This window comes from Mesocricetus auratus, unplaced genomic scaffold (genome assembly GCF_017639785.1).
Source record: "Mesocricetus auratus isolate SY011 unplaced genomic scaffold, BCM_Maur_2.0 Super-Scaffold_100009, whole genome shotgun sequence".
In the NCBI taxonomy this organism is placed as follows: Eukaryota; Metazoa; Chordata; class Mammalia; order Rodentia; family Cricetidae; genus Mesocricetus; species Mesocricetus auratus.
This window is the reverse complement of record NW_024429193.1, coordinates 47,995,621-48,020,481: the sequence shown is the minus strand read 5'-3', so window position 1 is coordinate 48,020,481 and position 24,861 is coordinate 47,995,621. Positions and strand designations below refer to the sequence as shown.

Sequence of the window (24,861 nt, the reverse complement as noted above, 5' to 3'; positions counted from 1 at the left end):
TAGTTCAAATTAGTTTAGAAACCCAAATGCAATAAATAGCATCACTGTCAGCAAACACACATCATAGAGGATCTGATGCCCTCTTCTGACTTCCTCAGGCTCCTACATGAATGTAGTTCATAAACATATACTCATGCACATGTATGTGCACGAGCGCATGAGATAAACATTTTAAAAAGCCCACGAAACTTGAGAGCTGAGGAGAGCTGAGCGGTAGAGCACTTGCCTAGTATATCATCTACAGCTCTAGGTTTGATCCCCAGAAGGGCAAAATAAACAAGAACTTTAAGTTGTTTGTGATTAGCAACCAACCAGCTAAATAAATAGGATAATATTTAAGCAACAGTTACGGCAGGAGTTAGAGATTCCAAATGAACCTGAAATGACTCCAAATGAACACACCAGACAGAAGAATAGATGAAATTAATTCATTTACTCTTATCCAAAAGGCCTAAAAGTGATCTGGAATCAATTCAAATGCATCTAAAACTAATTCATATAGGTCATGATGAAGAATACATGAAAGTAAAATCGCAATCCCAAGCTATTTTCAATGATTCATTTTATCATTATTATTTGTGCATGTATATGAGTATATGCAGGTGTCCTCAGAGGTCAGAAGAGGGCATTAGATCCCCTGGCACTGGGCACAGGTGGTTGTGAAGCAGCCAATGTGGTGCTGGGAACTGAACCCCTGTAACTGCTGAGCCACCTCTCTGGTCTCCTCAAACAATTGCTATTCTCAGAGAGCTCAAGGGCCCTAGAACCACTCCCCTTTGATACTAAGGGATAACTGTATAACCTTCCTTTCTTGGTTGGACAAACATTCCTATTTTCCCCATTATATAAAGATGCCTGGATTGCCAAAACTTATTAGTAAAACACATACATGAAACTTCGCAGTAAAGGGACATTAAAACATCTGAAATCTAACAGAAAGGGATTTGAGTATGTAAAGTCTTCACTCTAGCATTTTTAAGAGTGGGAAAGAGGCATGTGTAGAAGTCTATGTCCCCACCCAATGCAGCAGTTTTCCAGACTCTCTACAAAGCACAGCAGCTATAATTACTGCATGGCACCTTTTTAGTGTCTTAGGGTTTACCAGCACATAAGTCAGAAAGAAGTTAAAGACTGATCAGGTGATAAGCTGCACTTTTTGTGTTACACATGGAATCAGCCTGGCTTGCTGGGCAACCCCCCACAATCCTCCTTGGCTCCGCACCACAGTGTAGAACTACAGACACAGCTGCCACAACCCTGTTTTGTTTTGTTGGGGGGGGGGTTGAGACAGGATTATTTTGTCACTCAAGCTAGTTAGTCTTGAACTAGATATGTAGTCAGGGAAGACCTTGAACCCTGATCTTCCCTCCTACTCCAATGTGACTGGAATACAGGTATGTGTCACCAGGATTTGTTCCCAACAAAGTCACTCCATGCAAAGAGTTCACATGGGAGGTTTATTGGGGGGAGGTGCAGAGGTGACCTCTGAGGGAGAAGAGGGGAAGGGAGGGGAGAAAGGAAGAGAGGAAGAGGGGGAGAGTGGGAGGAAAAGAGGGAGAGAAGGGGAGAGAGGGGGAAGGCAGGAAGGAGAGAAACAGAGAGCGAGCAAGACACACACACACACACAGAGACAGAGAGAGAGAGAGAGCGAGAGAGAGCGAGAGAGAGCGAGAGAGCGAGAGAGAGAGAGAGAGAGAGAGAGAGAGAGAGAGAGAGAGAGAGAGAGAGAGAGAGAGAGATGAGCAAGTGAGCTCTACTTAGCTATAGTAGCTACATAGGGGCTGTAGTAGCTACAATGTTACATACTGGCTGCTTCTGGTGATAGGTCCTTAAGAGCAGGCTAATGTAAATGCCTGAATGCTAACACTACTGACATTAAAAATTACAAGTGTGTTAGGGCTGAGGGACAGTTCAGTGGAAGAACACCTGGCTAGCATAAACTGTGTGATTCCTAGCACTGATTGTGAGGTCAAAGACTGTTAAACATGTTCATATAAAAGAAAAAGGCTTTACACTAAATATGTTCATGACAGTAAAACTAATACTTCCCCATTAGTGGGTTAGTTCTGAACTTTAGAGTTAACTCCATTAGTAAAATTAACAAGCTTTCAAACAATTGGGATTTTTTTTCAATTTACAGAAGAGAGAGTTTATTTAGGTTTACACTTCAGAGGAATGAGAGTCTGTCATGACCGGGAGGCATGGCAATGAACAGCAGGCATGGTGGCAGGTGCCGGAGGCTGTAAGGTCACATCTTGAACCACAAGCACAAAGCAGAGAGGGAAAACCAGAAATTGCTGGAGTCCTTAAATTCTCAAAGCTCACCACTAGTGACATAATTTCTTCATTAAAGTTTCACCTCCCCCCAAACAGTACCACCGAGGACCAAGCGTCCAAACAAATGAGGCTATGGGGGGGGGGCATTCTCATTCAATCCACCACACTGGTAAAGGTAAACATCCATTCATCCCTCAGAGCCAAAGGGGATTTTCCCAATATTCATTGCCCTATCAGATACCAAACTGGGGGCTCCTTAAGCCTGTCCTATAAAATAGTGTCTTTGGAGAATGAAGAAATGGCTCAGTGGTTAAGAGAACTTACAGAGAACCTGAAATCAGTTTCCAGAACGCACACTAGGTGGCTTCCCCAACTAAACTTTAATTTCAGGAAGCCCAATGCCCTTTTCTGGCCTCCAGGCTCCTGCGTTCACATGGTAAACATACAAAACACTCAGGCACACGCAGGTGCGCGTGCACACACACACACACACACACACACAGAATAAAATAACTGTTAATGGTTCAAACAATTTGGATTTTTGTTTTGTTTTGTTTTGTTTTTTTGGTTTTTCGAGACAGGGTTTCTCTGTGGCTTTGGCTGTCCTGGAACTCGCTCTGTAGACCAGGCTGGCCTCGAACTCATAGAGATCCGCCTGCCTTTGTTTTATTTTTTGAGACAGAGTCTTTCTATGTAGCTCTGGCTGTCCTGGAACTTGCAATGTAGATGAAGCCGGCCTTGAATTCAGGGAGATCTACCTATCTCTGACTCCTAAGTGCTAGGAATAAAGTAATGTGCACTATGTCCTGCATTTTCAAGGAGTTGTAATGGCTTGAGCAAAAAATGATCTATAGCCTATTATGATTAATGTTTAAATTGGACATACTGATGTAAAAGTCAGCTGTAGAAAATGTGGTGACTTTTTTTAAAGGAAGGGAAATAGAGGCCGTTTATTAAAGGAAAGGCATCTATGAGAGTGAGAGTGGTCTTGTGGTCTGGGAAAAGGCATTCAAAAGCACCTTGCTGCAATGGGCCCTGGACCACAGTATGTTCTAGAACTTTTTAAAGACACCCTAAATTTTAATTAAACACAACAATATATTCAGTACTTTCTAAAGAACTATTCATGTCAAAACAACAAACAAAACAAAACAAAAAAAAAAACAAGAGATCACAGGAAAGTCTACAATACAAAAATACTAAAAGTTCAAACTAAGCCCAATTCTAAAAAGAAAAAAAAATCCACATATATTTATGTCATTACTTTTTCCTATCTGTAGTCTTTCTGTTAGTAAATAAAGATGGTGTTTAAAATTTTACCTTTTCAGAGACCACACAAATTATTGGGCAAACAATTAAGAAATAAATGTTTCACGACTATTACTGCTATAGAGAAAGGGAACAACTGTTAGTCAACAATGGAAAGCGTGCAACTCTAAGAAAAACTAGTTGCCAAGCCACTTGGAAACATGACCCGTTGCCATGTATTACCACAGTAATCCAACTGTGACTGTCCCTTTTAGTGTCAATTATCTCTAGTCAGTTGCAGTTCAAAACAATTAAGTGCTAAATTCCAGACAGCAAATAATTCATAAGACTTGACTTATGAACCATTCTAAGCAAGATGAAATTCCCTAGTTCTACCAAGAAAGTGAATCATCATTTTGTCCTGTGTATCCATGCTGTATATGCTACCTGCCCTGTAGTAATTTACCATTAACTATCCTGATCAGTAAATGTCACAGTATTGCAGTCCTCATTCAAGTAATCTTTATTTTATTTATTAATGGTTTCAAAGCACAAGAGCAGAGATGCTGAGAATTTCATTACAGTATACTGCTATGACTGCTCTATTTTATTATTGCTATTGTTATTTCATCTACTTTATAAATTATCACATGTATTACACTTTAGCTTATAAAGGAAAAGACTAGTTAGGTGCTATTCAAGGTTTCAAGACAGGGGTCTTAAAAGTATTCCCAGTGGATAAGATAAGCCACTGTGCCAATGTTAGTCAACTGCCAACTTTAATCAGTCAGTACATGTACAAGACTAAACAGTGAGACTGTAAAGAACTGGTCTTCCTTGGTAAGCAGCATTATATCAGTTCTCTTGCAAAGACATCATCAACATCAAACATATTCTAAAGCAAAAATGAATCCCAAATGCAAAAACGTTACATCCAACAAAAGAAAATTTAAGTTTAGAATTTTTATAGGAAACTATACATAAAACATGATCTTAAATATAAAGCAAGTTGTTAATACTCTATGGAAGGAAACATTTCTATTCAGTTTAATTTTATGAGGTTATATGAGAAGAATTCTAATTAAAAAGGAAAAAAACCCTCTGTGGAAGCAAGGAAATTTGTACTGCAGGCACTGAAGGATGGTGGAACTTATTAGGCAAACAGAAGCAAAGCAGTCTATTTAAGGGAACCTATACAAGCAAAGGTGAAGAGGTGGGGTGTTCAGCCTGCTCGGGGCGAGCACTGTCAGGAGCCAGAGTCTCAGAAGGTAGGACAGACCAGCTGAGACACATCTGGCTGAGGCACATATCTGGCACTGTATTTCTGCAATTGGGAGCCTTGTAGGGTTTTTGTTTTCCAGCAAAGAAATAGTAAAATTAGATGTTAGGGAGAGAAACTGGCAGCATCATATGGGGCAGCATGAGGAGAAAGAGAAAAATACTGCAAAGTCTCAGAAGCCTTTTTGGTCATCTCAGAACACCAAGTACATTATTCTGTGCATAACAGATGTCCCACCATCATCCTTAGATTTCTTGCCTGAGAAGAAGACAAAATCTATGAGGCAGCAAAGAATTCACTAATGCTGGGGTAGGGGGTACAGCTCAGTACAAGTGGAAGCATGTGAGGGCAAAGTCAGGGTTCAGCCCCCAGCACTTCAAAAGACAAAAAAAATCTGGCAATAATGCAAAGACAAGGGTTTAATACATTTCAGTTTTACAGTGAAGGTTACAGTGGGAAGTGTTACTTGATTTAGAAGGCAATAAAAGCAACCCATAGTTAGAAACATTCCTTCACATTTCACAACAAAACACGGAACCTAAAGGTGATTTTAATTAGAATAATGTGCTACAAATGGGATAGACAGCGGGGATTTAAATGTTCTACATACAGCTAGTGCTTTGAGACCAATAACTTATTAATCACACAATCTTAAAATAAATGCCCACAGTTCGTGGGTTTTTTGTTTGTTTGTTTGGTTTGTTTTTCTTTTGGTAAATCTTGGAATATTTTATGGATAAGAAAAGGCAAAAGCGCTGGGGGATGTGGTTTAGTTTTTGCTTGGCATACACCTGCCCTGGATTTGACTCTAAGCGCGAGCGCGCGTGCGTGCGTGCGTGCGTGCGTGCGTGCGTGCGTGCGTGTGTGTGTGTGTGTGTGTGTGTGTGTGTGTGATATAATACCTGTAATCACAGCACTGGGAAAGGTAGAGGCAGAAGGACCAAAGAGTTCAAGCCCAAATTGGGCTACCTGTGACCGAGTTTCAAAACAATGAAAGAAAGAAAGAGGCAGAAAAAAAAAAGCCATTTTACTATAGGTGTAACTTGTGCACAGCTGTAACCCCAGCTACTGGGGAGGCTGAGACAGGAGGATTCCAATTTGCAAGCCAGCCCTGGAAACCTAGCATCCCTCTGTCTTAAATAAATAAATAAGCAAGGATGTATCTCAGCGATAGAACTCTTGTCTAGTGTTCACATGCTCAGGGCTCAAACTCAGGCACAGAGTCGGTTTGGGAGCCATGTTTAAAACTACTATATTCCAGTACTTAAAAAAAAATTTTAGCCTAGTATAAAATCTCAGATTTGCATTAAAACATATTTGTAACACTGTCTTAGTGAAAATTCACTTAAACTACTTTTCTGTGCGACATGCTTCTACAATATCCCACTTTTTCTGAGTTCACAGCCAGTCCAATCCTTGAATTATAATTCGAAACAGCTTCCAAGACCTGGAAAGAACAGTCAGGCATCCCTAAGCCCCCACCCTCCTCACGTCAAACGACAGCGATCTTCGCTTTTGCACTTCTGGAAAACGAGCCGGTGCCCCGTCCGGCTTGTAGAAACCCCACGCGAAAGTGCTCATATCCGAAGCAAACACGATAGTTACACTAACATGCCGGGAAGTTTTCTGTGTAACCTTCCAAAGCAGCAGCCTGAAAATTCATGTCCGTTTGGGGACAGGCATTTCCAACACAAACCACACAGCACTCCAATCAATACGAGCCGCCGAGAAAGTCAAGAACGTATCTCTTCTAATTCTACAGTACGGCTAAATTATGCATTGAGGCAAATAAATTTTCCATCCCTACTCGTTTCAACAGAATTCAAATGATACTGGTTAACATTACCTAGTTGTTTACCATTAAAATACAAGGAAATTGGGGTTTCCACTTTCATTTAAAGGTAAGTTTACAGGTTTCGGGGAAAGGTCTCAACATTTTACGCCCGCTTTAAAATTGTTTGCAACAATCTATCAATTTCACCTGCTAATAGAAACCCACAGGTCTGAGTTCCAAAAGTTCATGAGTTTAATTAAAAGTGATTTGGGGGGAAAAAAACTGTCTGGCTTGGAGGCGGGCGACGAGCCTCAGATTCGATTCCACCGGGAGACGGCTTTGTACCTACTGTCTGTTACGTTCGGAAAACGCGTGAAGTCGCTGCATCCCAGCAAATGTTAGCAAGATCTGCAGAACCAGCTCCCCATTCTCCCCTCATTTAGAGGAAAACAGCCGAGCGCTGGTGCGGGTGCGAAGCCCCCAGCGGAGCCCAGAGATCCCAGCGCCAACCGAGCCAGCCCACGGAGCTCAGGTGGCCCGAGACCTCCCGCAGGCCCCTGTCGGTCGTCCCCTCAGGCTCCGCTCACCTCCCTCCGGCCAGCGGCTCCCGGGAAGGCGATGGCGCTGCAGGGGTGAGTGCCTCCGGCCGCAGACTGGGGACCACGGCGCTCCCCCGAGGCGGGTCCCCGCCGCGACGCCGCCCAGCCAAGCAGGGGCACCGCGGGAGGCCGGCGCGCGCCCCCAGCGCCCGCCCCCGGCGGGTCACGTGGGCCAGAGCTTCGGACGCCCCCCCGGGCCTCTCAGTGTCCCACCGCCAGCCGGGATCCCTCAGCGCCTGTGCTCCTCTGCGCCTGCGTCCAGCTCCAGGCTCTCCCATTCAAACCGACAACGCCCCGCGTCTTTTGGACCGGCCAATGGCGACGGCGGGGGCGGGGCTAGGCGACTGGAGGGCGGGGCTATGGGAGCCCGGTTTCCCTCCTCCAGAAGGACCTCTGAGCTTGCCTCCGAGGCTGTGGGACTCGGTCCTCCCGTTGCTTCCCTCCGATCCTCGGCCACCAACTAGAAGTGTATTGTTCTCGAATTTCTCCTTCAGACGCCGAAAAGTGGGACAATAAACATCAGAGTTCAGGCCGGGTCTAGTTCAGACTTTGAACGCCGGAGCCCCAACCCAGTGTCTCTTTCCCTGCAGGCTCAGTCCCGCCCTGGGAAAGTCTTCCAAGAGGCAGATGTGAGAAAGAAAGAGGCCTGTGTGAAAGGAACAGAGGGTCCCGTGTGAAAGTCTGAACAAGGAGCCTCAGTTCTTGAGGCTGTGTCACAATTCTGGCGTTTCCAGCTGTTGGGAAAGCAAACTTCTTTTGACCGCAGGAGCGCTGGCTCCCAGGAAAAACAGTGTCGAGTTGAATCAGTTTCAGCAGCTACATTACCATTCTATTCATGTCTTCAAGTCAAGCTCACCAAAAAATAGATCTTAATTCGTTCTTCATAAAATGCTCAAATTAGAGTCTCTCTGGCATGAAGCTGATGATGTTGGTGACATTATATAGCCATTGGTTATTTCTCCATTAGGGTGAAATTTTAACGTTTACAGGTTTGGACACGTGTTAGAGAAATCCAGGTTTCAGTATCTCTATGATGATGGCCATGACCACTGTTCCAAGGAACTTTTCTCCTTAAGTGGGCGTCATGGAAAATTGTTTAGAGATAGTGTTAGCAGCAACTAGACCTGGGTTTGAGTTCCAGCCCGGCACCTTCCGACTGACTGACCTTAAGCAAGTTAGGCGTCCTCTGTAGCCTTAGCTTCCTCACTTGTAAAACATGGATAACGAGCTCTCCTCTAATAAGGTTTGTTATGATGCTTCAGGAGGTAAAGTTTATGAAATGGTTAACACTGCTGCTGACACATTGAAGCGGCTCAATAAATGGTGCCCTTGTTTTTATCACCCTTAACACCGGGTTTTTTAGGAACAGCTGAATTAGCTGCTTGTACAGTTTCAGAGGTAGGTATTATAATTCCTCCATACTCATAAATTCTTTATGAGTATTGATATATTAAACCACAACAGAAGTATTTCAAATTCAGCATAGCCAAAGTGAACCATTTCTCATCTCTTCTTTCATAGGTTTTACTTTCTGTCTCTGCTACCAGTTATGAACATGTTCTTAATCACCCAGGTCTTGCAAGCCATCTTTCAAAAAGCATACATACATCAGAGTGTGCATTTTTCTACTTGAAAACATTTAATGATCAAAAATTTAGAAAGTAACAAGAGCTATCTTTAATCCCAGGACATACCTTTAATCCCACCCAGCTCTTGGGAGGCACAGGCAGGTAGATCTCTGTGTGTCTGAGGCCATCCTTGTCTACACAGTGAGTTGCAGGCCAGCCAGGGCTACATAATGAGACATTATCTTTAAAAAACAGAATATATACATATGTATTTACATATAATACACCTTAATAACTGTACTTAAGAACATTTATATATACACACATATATATCCCACACAGACTTTGAAACTGAAACATGACATAAATAATAAAATGTTTAATATATTTAAAGAAATAAAAGCATGAAACTATAACAAATGATGGACTACAAAAAAAGCAAAATGTATGTTAACAAGGAAAATACCATGTTTCCATTGCTTGAGACTGCTAGTGGAGGCATCTCCGAGAGGATAAGAAAAACTAGATCCTAGGAGAATGTTTTTTACTTTACATTTTCTGTAAAGGTTTAAATTTATGCTTATTTGTGTATATGTGTGTGCCTATGTGAATGCCATGTGGGAACTGGAAGAGGACTCTAGATCCCCTGGAGTTACAGGCAGCCTGTTATGTGTCCTAAGAAGAGCCATATCTAAGCCATCTCTCCAGTCCTATCTGCCTCTGAATTTTAAATTAAAACTTGTCTTAAAAACTGGAGCATTTTGCTTTAACCTGATTTTGGTTTGATGGTATTCCCAGCCAGTTAGGTAAACCAACTTTAGAGAAGTCAAATTTAGCCAGATCCCCACACAACATTATACAGAAAAAGTTCCAAAAAATCAAAACTCTTAATCAAATCAGAATTTACACAAAGAAACATGATAGCTTATATAAAGATCCACAGAGGACAAAAAAGCACAATTTACCCACACAGACTTTGAAACTGAAGTAAGGCATAGATCATAAAATTAGAATGTTTAACATATTTAAAGAAATAGCCCAGCAGTGGCAGCACGCGCCTTTAATCCCAGCACTTGGGAGGCAGAGGCAGGTGGATCTCTGTGAGTTTGAGACCATCCTGGTCTACAAGAGGTAGTTCCAGGACAGCCTCCAAAGCTACACAAGGAAACCCTGTCTGGGGAGGGAGGGGGGAAGGGAAAAAAAGAAAGGAAGGAAGGAAGAAATAAAAGCATGAGTCAAGGGCTGAAAAAAAAAACAGGCAGGTTTTAAAAAGAATCCAATAAAAATTCTAGGAAAAACAACTAAAATAGGGAACAAAATAAAATAGGGAAACAACTGAAATTTAAAATGCAGTGCACAGATTTGACAGACTAAGAGACAGATAAAAAGAGAACTGGTGATCTAGGAGATACAACTCAAGAAAGGTTTGGTTTTTTTTTCCTAGACAGGGTTTCTCTGTGTAACCCTGGCTGTCCTGGAACTCACTCTGTAGACCAGGTTGGCCCCAAATTCATAGGAATCTGCTTGCTTCTGTGACCCCCCAGTGCTGATATTAAAGGGGTACAACACTGCCTTGCAAAATATTTTCAAATCAAAGACAAATGTGAAAAATAGAATAAGATGGTCCAACCCATGTCGAGCCAAAATCTAAGATGATGGGGCTGGAGAGATGGCTCAGCACCCACTTCACAAAATCTAAGATGATGGGGCTGGAGAGATGGCTCAGCACCCACTTCACAACCATTCATAACTCCAATTCCAGGGGGATCTGATGCCCTCTTCTGACTTCCTCAGGTACAGACATGTGGTACACATACATTTAAGCAAAACACTCAAAATGATCTTTAAGAGTTTAATTCAAAGATGATGGCTGGGACTATAGATCAGTGTCACAGTGTTTGCCCGGCACACGTATGACTCTAAGGTTAATTACCAACACCGTATTTTTTTTGAAGGAAACAGTGGTACATGCTTTAGTGCCAGCACTTTTTATCTCTTTATTAAGTTGACTATTATTTCAGGCATTTTGTCACAGTAACAGAAAGCTAAATCACACCAAAGGACATCCGCTTGCCTAGTGAGCAGCTGAACCAGTCTGTCTCAAGGCTACACTTTTGACATCTTTGTGTCTCTTACTAATTCAAAATAAAGTCATAAGGGGAGCCACATGTGATTGGCAAAGTTTAATACTAAACACTTAGTACTTCAAGGACTATTAGGGAATTAAATGACCTACTATACATAAAGGCAACAACTTAGGAGAAAAGCACAGGGCAGGACCAGCGCTTTGCAATGGAAATTCTAGTGGCCATAACGTGTCTTCACAGGAACTTCAGCTTCCCCATCTTTTAAATAATGCAAACGAAACAGCAGTGGGATGACTTGGAGGCTGCCAGGCAGCAGAGGCAGCTTGGTGCTTTTGATCCATGTGGAGGCATGTGCAAACGAGCTGCCCTGTCTCTCAGAGGACCACTTAGTAGGGTAGGCTACCTGGAAGAGGCAGGAGCCTCTCATGACTGTGCTGAGCCTACCTTTGAAGAGCTGGCTCGCTGCTCTTACTCACATGCTCTCCTCTGAAGATAATTCCTCCGTTTTATGATGCTATTATCAGTTTTAATTATGGGATTGCAGATGTGCCCAGAGGTTCCTTTGGACAGCATATCCTAGCAACCTAAATTGTCATCATGTGGAACTCTTTTTACTCTTAGTGGTTACACTCCATCTCAATTATTTGTCACGGATGCTTCCCAGACATTTGCTGTTGAACCAGCATGACCCCAGTAGACATATCTCGGAGACATAAAGAACTAAGCTACCTTCTTTTTTTTTTAATGAAAGGTCTTGCTATGTGTTGCTCTGGCTGGACTGGCACTGGCTGTGTAGCAGAGGCTGACTTTAAAATCATGGCAGTCCTCGTGCCTCAACCTCCTGAGTGTTTGGGTTACCGGGACAAGTAAGCCCTTGTGCCTTACTGGAAGTCACTTTTCAGACCAATCTCACTTCTCAAGAAGCCAGGTCCAGTTGTTCTCCAGATACTCTTGGCCTCCAAATTGATGAGTCCTATATTTTACAGATTCAACCAATTGTGTATTGAAACACTACACATATTCGGACTTGTATTTCCCAAGAAATACAGTGTAACAACTGCACATGGGGTGTTAGAATGAGAATTGCCTCCTAAGCTCATATATTGAATACTTGATCGTCAGTTAGTGGAAGTGTTTGGGAAGGATTCAGGAGTGTGCCTTGTTGGAGGAGGTGTGTCACTGCAGGTAGGCTCTGCAGTTTCAAAGTCCCATGCCATTCCCTGTTGTGTCTAGCTGTAAGGCCTCAGCTACTGCTTCATGCGCCCATCTGCCACGCTCCCTACTGTGACTGTGAGTCCCACTTATTGCTTTCTCCTATAAGATGCCTTGGGCCGGTTGCCTTTTCACAATAGAAAAGTAACTAATTCAGGTCATCTGGGATGTATTGATGTTTTAGTTTCATTTCTGTGGCAGTGATAAAACACTCTGACAAAAAGGAACCACTCACAATTCCAGCTTACACGCTGTCATTTTGAGGAAGTCCGTGCACAAACTTGAAGGAACCGGTCACATCAGACCCACAGTCAAGAGCAGAGGGAATGACTCATACACGCTTATTGCTCAGCTAGCTTTGTTACTCTTACACAGTGCAGGACCCAAGCCCAGGGAATTCTACCAACCTTTCAGCCTGGTTCTTCCCAGTCAATTAAAGCAATCAAGAGAATCCCCCTATGGATGTGCCCACAGGCCAACCTGACTTAAACAATCCCTGGTTGCCACTGTCTCCACAAATGACTTTATGTTGTGTCCAGTTGACAATTAAAACCGAACAATTAAAACCTAGAAATGATTCCAAATGCACAGGAAGAGTGTGAGGGTTACATACAAATACTTTGTCATTTGGTATAAGGTACTTAGGTGAATTTTGGCATCCCCAGGGGTCCTGGAATTAATCCCCCATGAGCACCTATAAACAATTATGCCAATGTGCATAGTTGGGATTATGAAGACAGTAGTTGTTCTTTTAAAAACAACAATAACACATGAATACCTAGAATTCTAGTCATTGCCTCCACTCATAACTTGTTAGAATGCCATCTCCTGGTTTTTTTTTTTTTGTCAAGCCATCTAGAAGTCTTATGAGACTTCCTCTACTATGCTAGCTCCAAAGACCCTTTTAAGTACTGATTTTTTTAATGTCTACCATCACATGCCTGAATTTAGACAAGAGGAAAAAATCTGCTATTTATTAAGGACCCACAAAATTTAGACATTGAGGAAGCTACTCTGTCTACTTACTTCATTAATTCCCATACTGCCACCATTCTGTGGTGTGGAAAAAAAGGTTCAGATCCCTAAGACAATTTACCAAGGTTCTCAGTAAGACTGAGCTAAGAACCCAACTGCTGGTATGTTGTTTTTTTTAACTCTGAGTCTTTTGGGGACCCATCACCCAGCTCTCTAATAAAAACACACGAATGCCTGGCCTTAGCTAGGGCTTATTTCTAGCCAGCTTTTCTTCAATTATCCTATCTTTTGCCTCTGGGCTTTTATCTTTCTCTATTCTATATACCTTTCTTTACTTACTCTGTGGCTTGCTGTATAGCTGGATGGCTGGTCCCTGGAGTCCCATCTCCTCCTTTTCTTCTGCTCCTCGATCTTCTCTCCACAGATTTCTCCTCCTATTTATACTCTCTGCTTGCCAACCCTGCTTATCCTTTCTCCTGCCTTGCTATTAGCTGTTCAGCTCTTTATTAGACCAATCATGTGGTTTAGGTAGGCAAAGTAGCACAGCTTCACAGAGTTAAACAAATGCAACATAAAAGAATGCAACATATCTTTGCATCATTAAATATTCCACAGCATAAACAAGTATAACACATCTTAAAATAGTATTCCACAACACCCCAGTTTTTATTGTTTTGTTTTCAAAAATTTTGTTGCATGTATTTATCCGTTGGGATATAGTGTGACATGGAGGTCAGAGAACAATTTATAGGAGTCACTTTTCCTTCTCTACCTTGTATGTCCTGGACAGTCAAACTCAAGTCCTCAAGCAAGCCTCTCTATCCACTGAGCCATCTCTAAAGTCCTATTTGTTTCATTTGAGACAGAGTTCCAGATGCCTGGAACTCACTGTGTATCTGATGATGATATTGAACTTCTGTTCCTCATTCTACCTCCTTAGTGCTAGAATTACAGGTGTACACCACCACGTGCAGAGGGTTCAACCCAGGGTTTCATGCATACTAAACAACCATTCCACCGATGTCGCTACATCCTCCTAGTGCATCTACTACACCTCAACAAAGTCCAGGGATTCCATGGGCTAACAAAGCCCCACATCAGAACAGGCATTTGGAGGCTGAAGTGTCCTTTGGAGACGCAAAGGATACTGCTTAGGGATGAAAGAGCACTGTGGTAAATCAATTGGTCCTCAAAGATGTCCATGCGCTAGTCTCCCAATCTGTAAATCAGTTACCCTCCGTGTCAAAGGGGCTGTGCAGACATGACTAAGGGTCTCTGGAAGGAGACATTATTTTGCATTATCTGGGTAGGTCCAAGATAACCACAGGGATCCTGATGAGTGATAGAGGGATGCAGGAATATCAGAAGCAGCAGGATTGGAGATGCTGTGATGTCACTGAAGATGGAGAAAGGGGTCAGGATCACAGGATGCAGATGGTCCCTAGAAGCTAGAGAACACAAGGGAACAGACTTTCTGGCAGCCTCCACAGGGAAGGTAGCAATGCCAGTGCTTGGTCTTTTGATTGGTGAATCTAATGTCTGACTTCCAGCCTGAAGCACTGAAAGAACAAATTTGTTCTGTACTGTGTCACTAAATTGTAATAGCTTTATTTTAGAGTTATGGAAGGTCATTATCTTGTATTAAGCTCTTGTCTTAGAAGACCTCAGCAGACAACAACCAAACTGGGATGATATCATTCGTAGTAGGTGCCAGGTAGTCAAAATGAGCCTGGAAACCAGCTGAAAGACTAGCAGGCACCAATCCAAAGAGGTCCAATCAGTGTGAGTAGGCGTGAAAAGGAAGCCCTCCCAGTCTTAACCTTATGTGGGGTGGATAGCCTTGAAACAAGTGTCTTGTTTTCCCTTCGTGTTTCTGCTCTCTCCAGTCTTTTCTGTCTGGAAATCCTGCTGCTCCCTCCATTCCAGCTCAGAGGAGAAACTTGGTGTTCTAAGTCCCAGCTCATAAGCACCAGGAAGAGCCAGTTAGCTCTTCTGTTAGTTACTTTTTTTAATCGCCGTGACAAAATGCCTGCTGAAAACTGTGTAAGGAAGGTGTTTTAACTCACAGTTCCAGGGGACAGTCCATAGAGGTGGGGAATATGAGGCAGTTGACACTACATCTGCAGTCAGGACGCAGAGAAAGATAAACACTGATCCTTAGCTTGCTTTTCTCCCTTTGATTCAGTCCTGGACACCACACATGGAACAGTACCACCGCATTCAGAGTGAGCCTTCACCCCACCCATAAAACCTTTCAGAAGACCCAGCAGCTTGCCTCCTAGGCCATTCTAAGTCTAGTCGACAACTGAGAGTATCCATCACAAACTTTTAAATGGCATTCACTGAAATTTTTCCTTAGCAATTTGTTGCAGTAACAATAATAATCTAATTACCAGTCTTGGAGAAGAGAGAGCAAAAAGCATAACTCTCAGTCTGATTGTTTCTTCTTCCTTGTGATACGTGGTATAATAGCAAAGGAAGCTGGGTTGCTTCTTGAGAGTTGTGGGAGTTACTGAGATGGTACCAACAAAATGGTACTAGGCCTCCAATAAATATTTTCTTCATTTCTCAACAAATGTTTGATTTCAGGGCACTACAGGCTCTTGACCCAGGCATAATTTTAACTGCATGTCTTCCTCTCTTGAACAGCCCATGCATGTAAATGGTGATGCCATTGGTTCCCTCCTAGTGTGTAATGAGGTTGGTTCGGTGTGTGTGACAGGGTGCATGCTGCTGAGAGTGTGTTGCAGGTACAGAGTGCTGTTATGCTCTGAGCAGATCACTGTTTCTGGGACAGAATTGTTCAGCATCATACTGTTTCCACCTCTGAAATGATGGCATTGCTTGAGAGGGGAAAGAAATACTCACCCAGCAGTTAGCTAATTAATGCCTATTAAACCTACACAAGCCCATCTTAAAAAGCTAAATGTGGGTTGTTTACCTAACGTATGGGCATCGCTTCCCTTTCTGGTATGTAATATAGAAGCCGATGTTGTCCAATAAAGATTGGCATTTCGGCATCAGCTGAGCTAATATTTACTTCATAATCATGCGGTTTCTAATTTATTTGAAAGGAGCTACATAGGTTTGTTTACAAGGGTTATGGGAGTACTGATAACTGACATATTTCTGCTTTATAACAGGTTTGCATTTCGAATCTTTTAGCTTTTAAAATGATACAGATTGACTAAAAGGTTAAGATTCCTATATAATAGCTATTTTTTTCCAATGGTAGGAATTAAATATGGGGTCATTGGGATGCTAGACAAGTGCTTTACTACTGAGCTATACCCCCAGCCCTTTTACTAGCATTTGTTATAGCTGAATGCATTTTACTCTGTGTGCACACATTGAATTGGTGGGCACCCCCGTGCCATGACACCTGTGTGAAGGCCATTAGACAGCACTGGGGAGTCTGTTCTCTCCTTTCACCATGCGGGATCAAACTCGGGTTGTCAGGCTAGGCAGCCAGTGCCTTTATCTGCTGGGCTATCCCACTGACTTCAGTTAATATTGTTATAAGCTAGTATTTATGGGACATTATATGGCAAGCACTGCTCTAAATTCTATGCGTGTTAAAGCTAAAATAGACACAGCCCAACCCTAATGCACTACATTATTTGTTTTTAATGTTCCCAATATGTAACTGGCTTAGAATGGCTCATGCTGGGGTGAGGGTGGAGACGGATTAATAAGGCCCAGGACTTTGGTTCTGTAGTAGTGGCTTCCATGCCTAGGTGTGGCAGATAGTACAAGAAGTAAACACGCTTTTTTTTTTTTTTATTCTTAGGGAGCAGAGGAAACCGAGTGAATGTGTATAATGGACAAATACCCCAGTGCTTCAGACCCTAGGAATTGGTAAAGCCTTCGTCTGGTCTGTGTGGGAATGTTGACAGTGCCCAGAAGGCCCAGCCTGCAGCTCCCTTCCCCAGATGTTCACAGCCTGAGTGCTCCACTCCAGAGACATCTGCACTAAGGCGCTGCTCAGTCCCAGCAAGCACAGCCCACCCAGTCCCAGCTTTCCTGGGCCTGTCCTTCACTCCTGTGGCACCCTGTCTGCTTTCCAGGACCAAGCTGTGCAGGGCTCAGCCAGGAATCTTTTGAAGTCCAGCTGTCACCGTCATTTCATAAAGTAGAAAAATAAAAATCAGAGATTTTAGAAAACTTGCACCACATTGTAAAACCAGAAAGTGCTAATAGCAGGTTTCGGGCCCTAGTCTGGATGTCCCCAGAGCCTGTCTTCCTTGAGCAGTGGTCTTGGCAATTGTGGTGTCTTGAGTAAGGAAGAACTGGTCTTGTTAAGTTGACACCCACACTAACTGAAGCCAGGACATTATCAGGCTTTCACCCCATAAGCAAGGCAGCATAGCCTCTCAGGAGGGAGGTTTCTTCTTCCAGGTATAAAGATCTAAGACAAAAAAAAATTCTAGGCATCCTTCTGTGGAATGCATGCATAAAGACAAACACTTGGTCAGATTAAGCTAGATCAGGCAAGGATGAAGGCCACACATATATTGAACTTGTTTCAAGACTTCCTGGTGGCTGTCCGTTTCCTAGAACCATGCAAAAGCAACCCTTCTTTCTTATTTTTATTTCTTTTTTGAGACAGGGCCTCATTGAGATCCCATGTTGTCCAGAAAGGCAGATTCACTTTTGTTCAGACTCCATGTGTATGAAAACACAGCTGCAGGGCTGGGGAGCTGGCTCGGGGGTTAAGAGCACTAGCTGCTCTTCCAGAGGACCCAGGTTCAATTCCCAGCACCTGCATCAGGAGGGTCACAACTGCTTATAACTCAGTTTCAGGGGACCTGATGCAGGTACACACACACAGGTGTACACATACAACAACAACACATTTTTTATATAGAGGATACAGGGCCTGGAGTGATGGCTCATAGGTTAATAGCACTGACCTGCTCTTCCAGAGGACCAGGGTTTGATTCTCAGCACCCAAATGGTGGCTCAGAATCACCTGCAAGTTCAGTTCTAGGGGATGTAGCCCCTTCTTCTGATCACCACAGACACCAGACACATGCCTGGTACACAGACATATATGCAGGCAAAACATCCACACACATTTAATAGAGCAATAATGAAAATTTAAAAAAAAATTAAGGTATAGCTTCAGGTTGGACGTAGTGGGTCACACACCTTTATTCCCAGGACAGGCATGCAGGTCTCTGAAGCCAGCCTAGTCTACATAGTAAGGATAGCCAACGCTACAGTTAGACCCTGTTTTGATAAAAAGTAAATAAACAAAACAGAGATGCAGCTTCATTTTGGTCACTGAGATTTTTGTCTGGGAGATGCCCTGTGTCTAAAAGTCATCCTGTTAATGATTTTTGTATTTTTGTGCTAGTGTAGGGCTGGAGATGTGGGCTCAGTCGGTAGTGTGCTTGCTTAGTGTGCACAAAGTCCTGGGTTCGATTCCTAGTGCCTGTAATCCCAGCACTCTGGGCGGAGGCAGGGGGATCAAACGTTCAGGCATCCTCCGTGACATAGGGAGTTTGAGACCAACCTAGGACACATGGAATCCTGTCTCAAAACAATTCACAATTTTAATTTTAAAAAGTTAACTTTAGTTGACCACAAATGTGTTCAGCACCTCATACAAAACATTCTAAGGATGGTGAACGCGCACATAATCCTTTCCTAGGGTGGTGCACCATGTGCGTTTCTCTTTCTGTTATCTTTTGCCCTTTGAGTTCATTTCCATATTGATTGTGTGGTCCATCTCCGTGGTACAGTACCAGAAACCTGCAGGTGTGGCCAGGGAGGCGGGGTTTGTCTTCTCTTTTTCTCAGACACTTTCCCAAGCACATTGCCAGTGCCTGTTTAGCTTCTCCCTGAGTCATTTTGTATGTATTGAATACTTACACGTGTTTAGCTTCTCCTCAGGTTATTTCGTATGTACTGAACACATAGAATTAGGCTTCTCACCAGCATTGTAAAGAAGCACCGAATGTTTTTTAAGCCTCTGCCGCTGCCCGGCTGGCTTCCAGCTTGTTTATACTCAAAGCACTTTCTTATCTTCAGGTCTTATACTTGTCACCTCAGCCGGGAACATTCTGTTTCTTTTCATAGCTGACTTTGTGTCCCTCTGGGTCCTTAGGCTCCAGCCTAAAATGCTGGTCCTCCGAGACCTCTTTCCTGGCTCACCATTCACAGGAAAAATCTTTTCTCTCTCTCTAAGAAGGTTTTTCTCAGAAGTCTTTTCCTAACCTATTCCCCAGAGCACTCGCCACCATTCACACTAATATACAATATTCTAAACTCACATGTGACAATGGAAGTTTATAAACTGATTACAACAGTATCAGACATATCACTATATGGTAAGAGACCTGGTTGGTTGATTTTTGGTTTGTTAAGATGGGGTTCAATGTGCCACATGCTGATCTGAAGTCAGTCTCTACCTAGTGCAGGATAATCTTTTCTCTTTCTTCCTTTCTTTCTTTTTTCTTTTTTCTTTTTTGAGACAGGGGTTCTCTGTGTAACAGGTTATTCTGGAACTCATTTTGTAGACCAGGCTGATCTCGAACTCACAGAAATCCACCTGCCTTTGCCTCCCGAGTGCTGAGATTAAAAGCATGCACCACCACTGCCCAGCAGTCCAGGATAACCTTAAACTCCTTATCCTCCTGACTTCACCTCTTGAGTGTTAACACTACAGGTACATGACTCCTTGCTCACTTGATCCTGGGGATCAAACATGGGTATTCATGAATACTAGGCAAACACTCTACCAATGCTCCTAGCACGTACAGGATTTCACTATGTAGCCCTGGCTGGCCTGGAACTTGCTACATGAAACAGGCTAGTCTCCAACTTGTGATCCTCCTGCCTAAGTGTTGGCATTTTAGTCACATGTCCATCTCTTAGGCCTTTGAGATGGCTCAGGTAAAGGTACTTGTGCCAAGCCTGCAGTAGGTCTCAGGGACCGAACTCCAGTCTCCAGGATTACACAGAAAGTGTCTTTACCCCCTGAACCATCTTACCAGCCCGGAAGTTATTAGTAAATTACTTGTTTAAAATTTAGCGTGCTGAAAACCTTAGGAAGGCTGAGAAGATGGGTCTATAAAAGCACTTCCTTTGCAAGTGTGAGCACCTAACTTCAGATCCCCAGGACCCATGCAAAGAGCCTAGCACAATAGCCCACATCTCTGATCCCAGTGATGGTGAGGTGGGACGGAGAGCCTGGCGGTCTATGTGGTGAGGAGCCCAGCCAGTGACTGAGGACTTACACTGGAGGTTGTCCTGTAACACACACACACACACACACACACACACACACACACACACACACACACCTGTTCCATCATGCACATCCCCTCACATGAATGTATGTATACCCCATAAACATGTAAGAATATCGTGAAAACTATTTTTAGAAAATCAATTGCTTTCCAAGTGTTCCTTGAGCATGATCAAGGTCCATGGGTTATGGTTCAGGTTAGACCATCTATGACGACAAAGGGCTACATGAGCAGGAAAACTAGACAAAAAGACAAGCAAAGAAAAGTGTTTCTCCAAATGCTGATTTGCTCAGCTTCAAAAATTTTCAAAACAGCCTCTAGACAAATACTCCACGACAGCTGGCTACCACATTCATGCCCTAAGCCTGACTATAAATAATACATCCACCTGGCTCTCGAGGGAGGATTGGATTGATCTGCTGCTCCATCGCAGTTTCCCTGCTGTCATGCCACAATGATGACATGAGGCTGGGCCACCACACAGAATGAGATACAGTTACGGTTATAGACACCGCATTTGTGGGCAGACCATAGGTCTGAGATCCACTTAGCTGATCGGATTACCAGCTCAGAATCTAATGCAGTGCTCACAGAGGAGGTTTCGTCACATTACCTCTGCAAATATTTTAATCTTAGAAACATCATAGACTGGCACAAAAATCCCTGACTGACTGCCCCCTGGGTGTGGCTTGGGACTTATTTTTGAACCAGCTGACTTTTTTTCCTTCATGGATAAACAGAAATCCACAGCTAGAAATAAAGGCAGAGAACATAAAGTTTAAGAGTGAAACTAAGCATTTTTATTACTGCTCTTAAAGACAAGCCGGACATTGGTGGCACATACCTTTAATCCCAGTACTGGGGAGGTAGGGGCAGGCGGATCTCTGTGAGTTTGAAGCCAGCCTGGTCTACAGAGCGAGTTCCAGGACAGGCTCCAAAGCAATACAGAGAAACCCTGTCTTAAAAAACAAAAACAAAACAAAAAAACAAAGACAAAAACAAAAACAAAGTTTAGATTGCATCAGAATTCCCTGTGGCTTTTCAGATCAATCCCTTAAAAGGAGAGGCAACACACCTCAGTTTTGAAGGGCAGCTTTTCGTCATTCAATTGCAACCAACTTGCAGTGATCAAAAGAAATAAAATATGATTTCTAGTTAAAGCTTGGTTCATCTGCATTGCAAGACTCTTCACTGTGTGATATTGGGACCCCTAGATGCAGGTGAGTTTTTCTTCCTGCCACCCTGTTTTACCTCACAGAGATCCACCTGCCTCTGCCTCCTGAGGGCTGGGATTAAAGGCGTGCACCACCATTGCCTGGCCTGTTTTACCTCTTGGTGGTGACTGTCACATTGCTTCCTCTGAGGACAGGGCAGCATGTTTTTTGTGTGGAATAAAAAATGATGGAACGGGTCCTCAAGGCTCCTGATTCTAAGTCTGCCATATTCTAAATGACAGTCTAGGAAAGGGCAGGGCGGGGGGGGGGGCGGGGTTCCATCACTGCCTCCAATAGTTAAGTCTTACTTTTACTTCAGTCAGCACAGTTGACCTCAGAAGTGCGGGTTTAGGATCTTGAGGGGAGGTGGCTGAGATAACGGTTACCTTACGGGGAGGGGAGGAGGGAGATGAGGTTATTCTGGCGTTCTCTTCCACAGCTGGACCACAGACGTCTCTCCAGCAGGGAATGGGGGTACTGAGATCAAAAGACAGTCATGGAGCTGCGTCTGGTGGATTAGGACCGTGTTTCCAGCTGTGAGGGAGGCTGAACAGGAGGATAACAAACTCAAGATGGTTGTAGACTGTAAAATGAGCCCCAGAGTATTTATCCCTGGCGTACAAATGGACTTTGAGTGCCCATCCCACAATGAGGGATGCTCTCTCAGCCTGGACTCTTGTGGGAGGGACTAGGCCCTGCCCTGGATGAAATGACAGACTCTGGATATCCACCATGGAGGGCCTCACTCTCCCTGGGGATTGGAGTGGAGATTGGGTGGGGGGCTGGGGGGCCTGGTGGGGAGGGTGGGGGAGGAGGGGAGGGAGAGGGAGCTGGGTTGACATGTGAAATAAGCTTGTTTCTGACTTAAAAAAAAAGGAAGAGAAAGAATATGAGCCCCAGGCCAGCTACGTAACTTACTCAGTCTCAAAAAATAAAATGAGGGCTCGGGCTGAATTTTTATCAGGAAAGTGCTGGTTGAGTAGACATGAACCCCAGGATTCCGTCCCCAGCATAAATTTGTCATGATGAGGCGCATTTGTAATCCCACAACTTGTAATCCTCCCCCCAAAGGTGGAGACAGGATATACTAGCCAGTTTTATGTCAACCAGATAAAAGCTAGAGTCTTTTTGGAAGAGAGAACCTCAATTAAGAAAATGCCTCCACTAGGCTGCCCTATGGACAAGCCTGTGGTGTGTTTTCATAATTGATAATTGATGTAGAAGGCCCCAGCTCATTATTGGTGTCTCAGTTATTGTTCTATTTCTGTGAAGAGACACCACTTATAAAAGAAAGCATTTAATTGGGGACTTGCTTACAGTTCCAGAGGGTTAGTCTGTGACCGGCATGGTGGGAAACATGACAACAGGCAGGCAGACAGGCAAGGTTCTGGAACAGTAGCCGTGAGCTTACATCTGATCCACAAACAGAATGCAGAGGAGGAAGACAGGGAGGGAGGGAGGGAGGGAGGGAGGGAGGGAGGGAGGGAGGGAGGGTAGGAGGGAGGGAGGGGGGAAAGGAGGGAGGGAAGGGGAGAGAGAGAAGACTGGGCCTAGTGTGGGCTTTTGAAACGTTGAAGTCCACCCCCAGGGACACATCTCCTCCAACAAGGCCACACCTCCTAATCCTTCTTAAACTAGTCCACCAACTAGGGACCAAGCATTCAGTCACGAGAGCCTAAGGAGGGCGTTCTCATTCAAGCCACCACAATTGGCAGTGCCACCCCTGGGATGGTGGCCCTGGGTGCTTTAAGAAAATAGGTTGGGCAAGCCATGAGGAGCAGGCCAGTAAGCAGCATCCTTCTGCGGCCTCTGTAGTTCCTGTCTCCAGGTTCCCACCTTGAGTTCTGCCCCTAGCTTCCCTCAATGGTGGAGTGTGAATTGAGAGTTGTAATATAAAATAAACCCTTTCTTCCCCAAGTTGGTTTTGGTCATGGTGTTTTATCACCGCAATAGAAACTCTTAAGACAGAGATTACGAACCAGGAGTGGAATGTTGCTGTCAGACTGTGTTTGGGGGAGGATTATGGTGGTCCTGGTTTTTAAAAAAAGCAGACTGAACAAGCCATGAGGAGCAAGACAGTAACCAGTGTTCCTCTGTGGCCTCAGTTTCCTGCCTCCAGGACACTGACATGAGAGCTGAAAGATGAAATAAACTCTTTCTTCCCCCAAGTTGCTTTTGGTCACCATGTTTTACCCTAGTAATAGAAATTTTAACAAAGACAGGGGAGAAACAGAAGTTCAAGTTTATCCTCAGCTATGAAGGCTGGGGATATAGCTCAGTGGTAGGGTATTTGCCTAACATGTGCGAGGCTCTCGGTTCAGTCTCCAGATACTACCGTACAAAACAAAAACAGCAACAAACCCAACCAGTGACTCAGTGTTGAAAACAGTCCTTCCAGGGTGTGACGTTCGTTATTATTAAACCTACCTAGTAAGCAGAAGAAATACTACCTACTAGATGGAAGGAAATAAGGGTCAGCTGACCAACCTTTGCCTCTACACTTAGTGGTCCCCTGTCCCCAAACTGAAGATACCTTTGATTCTTCAGAAACCAGGAAATCTAGCCATCCTCTCTTCTACAGGCAAGTTAGTATGCTTAGGCCAGCATCAGATTTTACAGTGTCATCAGCCACACTGGGAAGAGCTGTCAGCGTGGTGGGCACTTGCACGACTCTGCTAAGGACTGGACTGAGGTGTCCTCACAGGCTGGGGCATTGGGGCTCCTCTGTTCCATACAGGGACTATGAGCCACCACTGAGCTCACAATGCTCAGGTCACCTGTGGGGACAGCTGTGGCTCCCAGAGTTCTGTTGGGTTCTGATTAGACTCTCTCAGAAGACACCTTCGGGTTCCAAGATTGATCTGGGTGGTATCACGAAGATGTTCCAGTTCTTTCCAGCCACCTGTAAGGGCCTGTAGTGATGCCAAGCAAAGGGTGTGGGGTGTGTTTTCCTCGGAAGAGGCTTGTGAGGTTCCGGGTGTGCACACAGGGAAACAGCGGTAGTTCTGCAGCTGGCTTTTCTGTGTGTAATGAGGGAATTCCTTGGGCCTCTAGCTCATCTCTGTGAAGTGTTTCCTTTTGCTTTTTTTTCCTCTTTTATTTCTTTATTAATTTATTTTTTACATTTCAATTCTTTTTGCTTTAAACAAAGTGTGTGTGTGTGTGTGTGTGTGTGTGAGAGAGAGAGAGAGAGAGAGAGAGAGAGAGAGAGAGAGAGAGAGAGAGAGAGAGAGAACTGTGTGACTGTGGCTGTGTTGTACCATATCATGTGTGTGGAGGTCAGAGGACAAATTTCAGGAGTTGGTTTTGTCCTCCTCCATGCAGTTCCCAGGGTTTGAACATGGGACTTAGTGGCAAGCATCTTTATCCACT

At 43.9% G+C, this 24,861-nt stretch overlaps 2 protein-coding genes across 7 annotated transcripts in view; one reads left to right on the top strand and one right to left on the bottom strand.

The window, feature by feature from the left end:
* The window catches only part of Gpsm2 (G protein signaling modulator 2), a 41,483-nt gene extending 34,013 nt beyond the window's left edge, over window positions 1–7,470 (bottom strand). Inside the window, exon 1 of one of the 4 annotated variants that reach the window (XM_013118115.3) lies at window positions 7,166–7,470. In XM_013118115.3, the coding sequence (XP_012973569.2) occupies window positions 7,166–7,455 (290 nt within the window). In that variant the 5' untranslated portion in view covers window positions 7,456–7,470. Of the gene's footprint in view, window positions 1–6,927; window positions 7,085–7,165 lie in introns of those variants that run through there. The other 3 variants (XM_005076652.4, XM_040752033.1, XM_040752032.1) reach the window with 3 other exon arrangements.
* A 16,823-nt stretch (window positions 7,471–24,293) lies between these two features.
* Aknad1 (AKNA domain containing 1) overlaps window positions 24,294–24,861 on the top strand; it is a 38,005-nt gene continuing 37,437 nt past the window's right edge. For all 3 annotated transcript variants that reach the window (XM_040752031.1, XM_005076685.4, XM_021230985.2), the window contains exon 1: window positions 24,294–24,393. The gene's annotated coding sequence lies outside the window, so the exon portion shown is untranslated. The remainder of the gene's footprint in view (window positions 24,394–24,861) is intronic.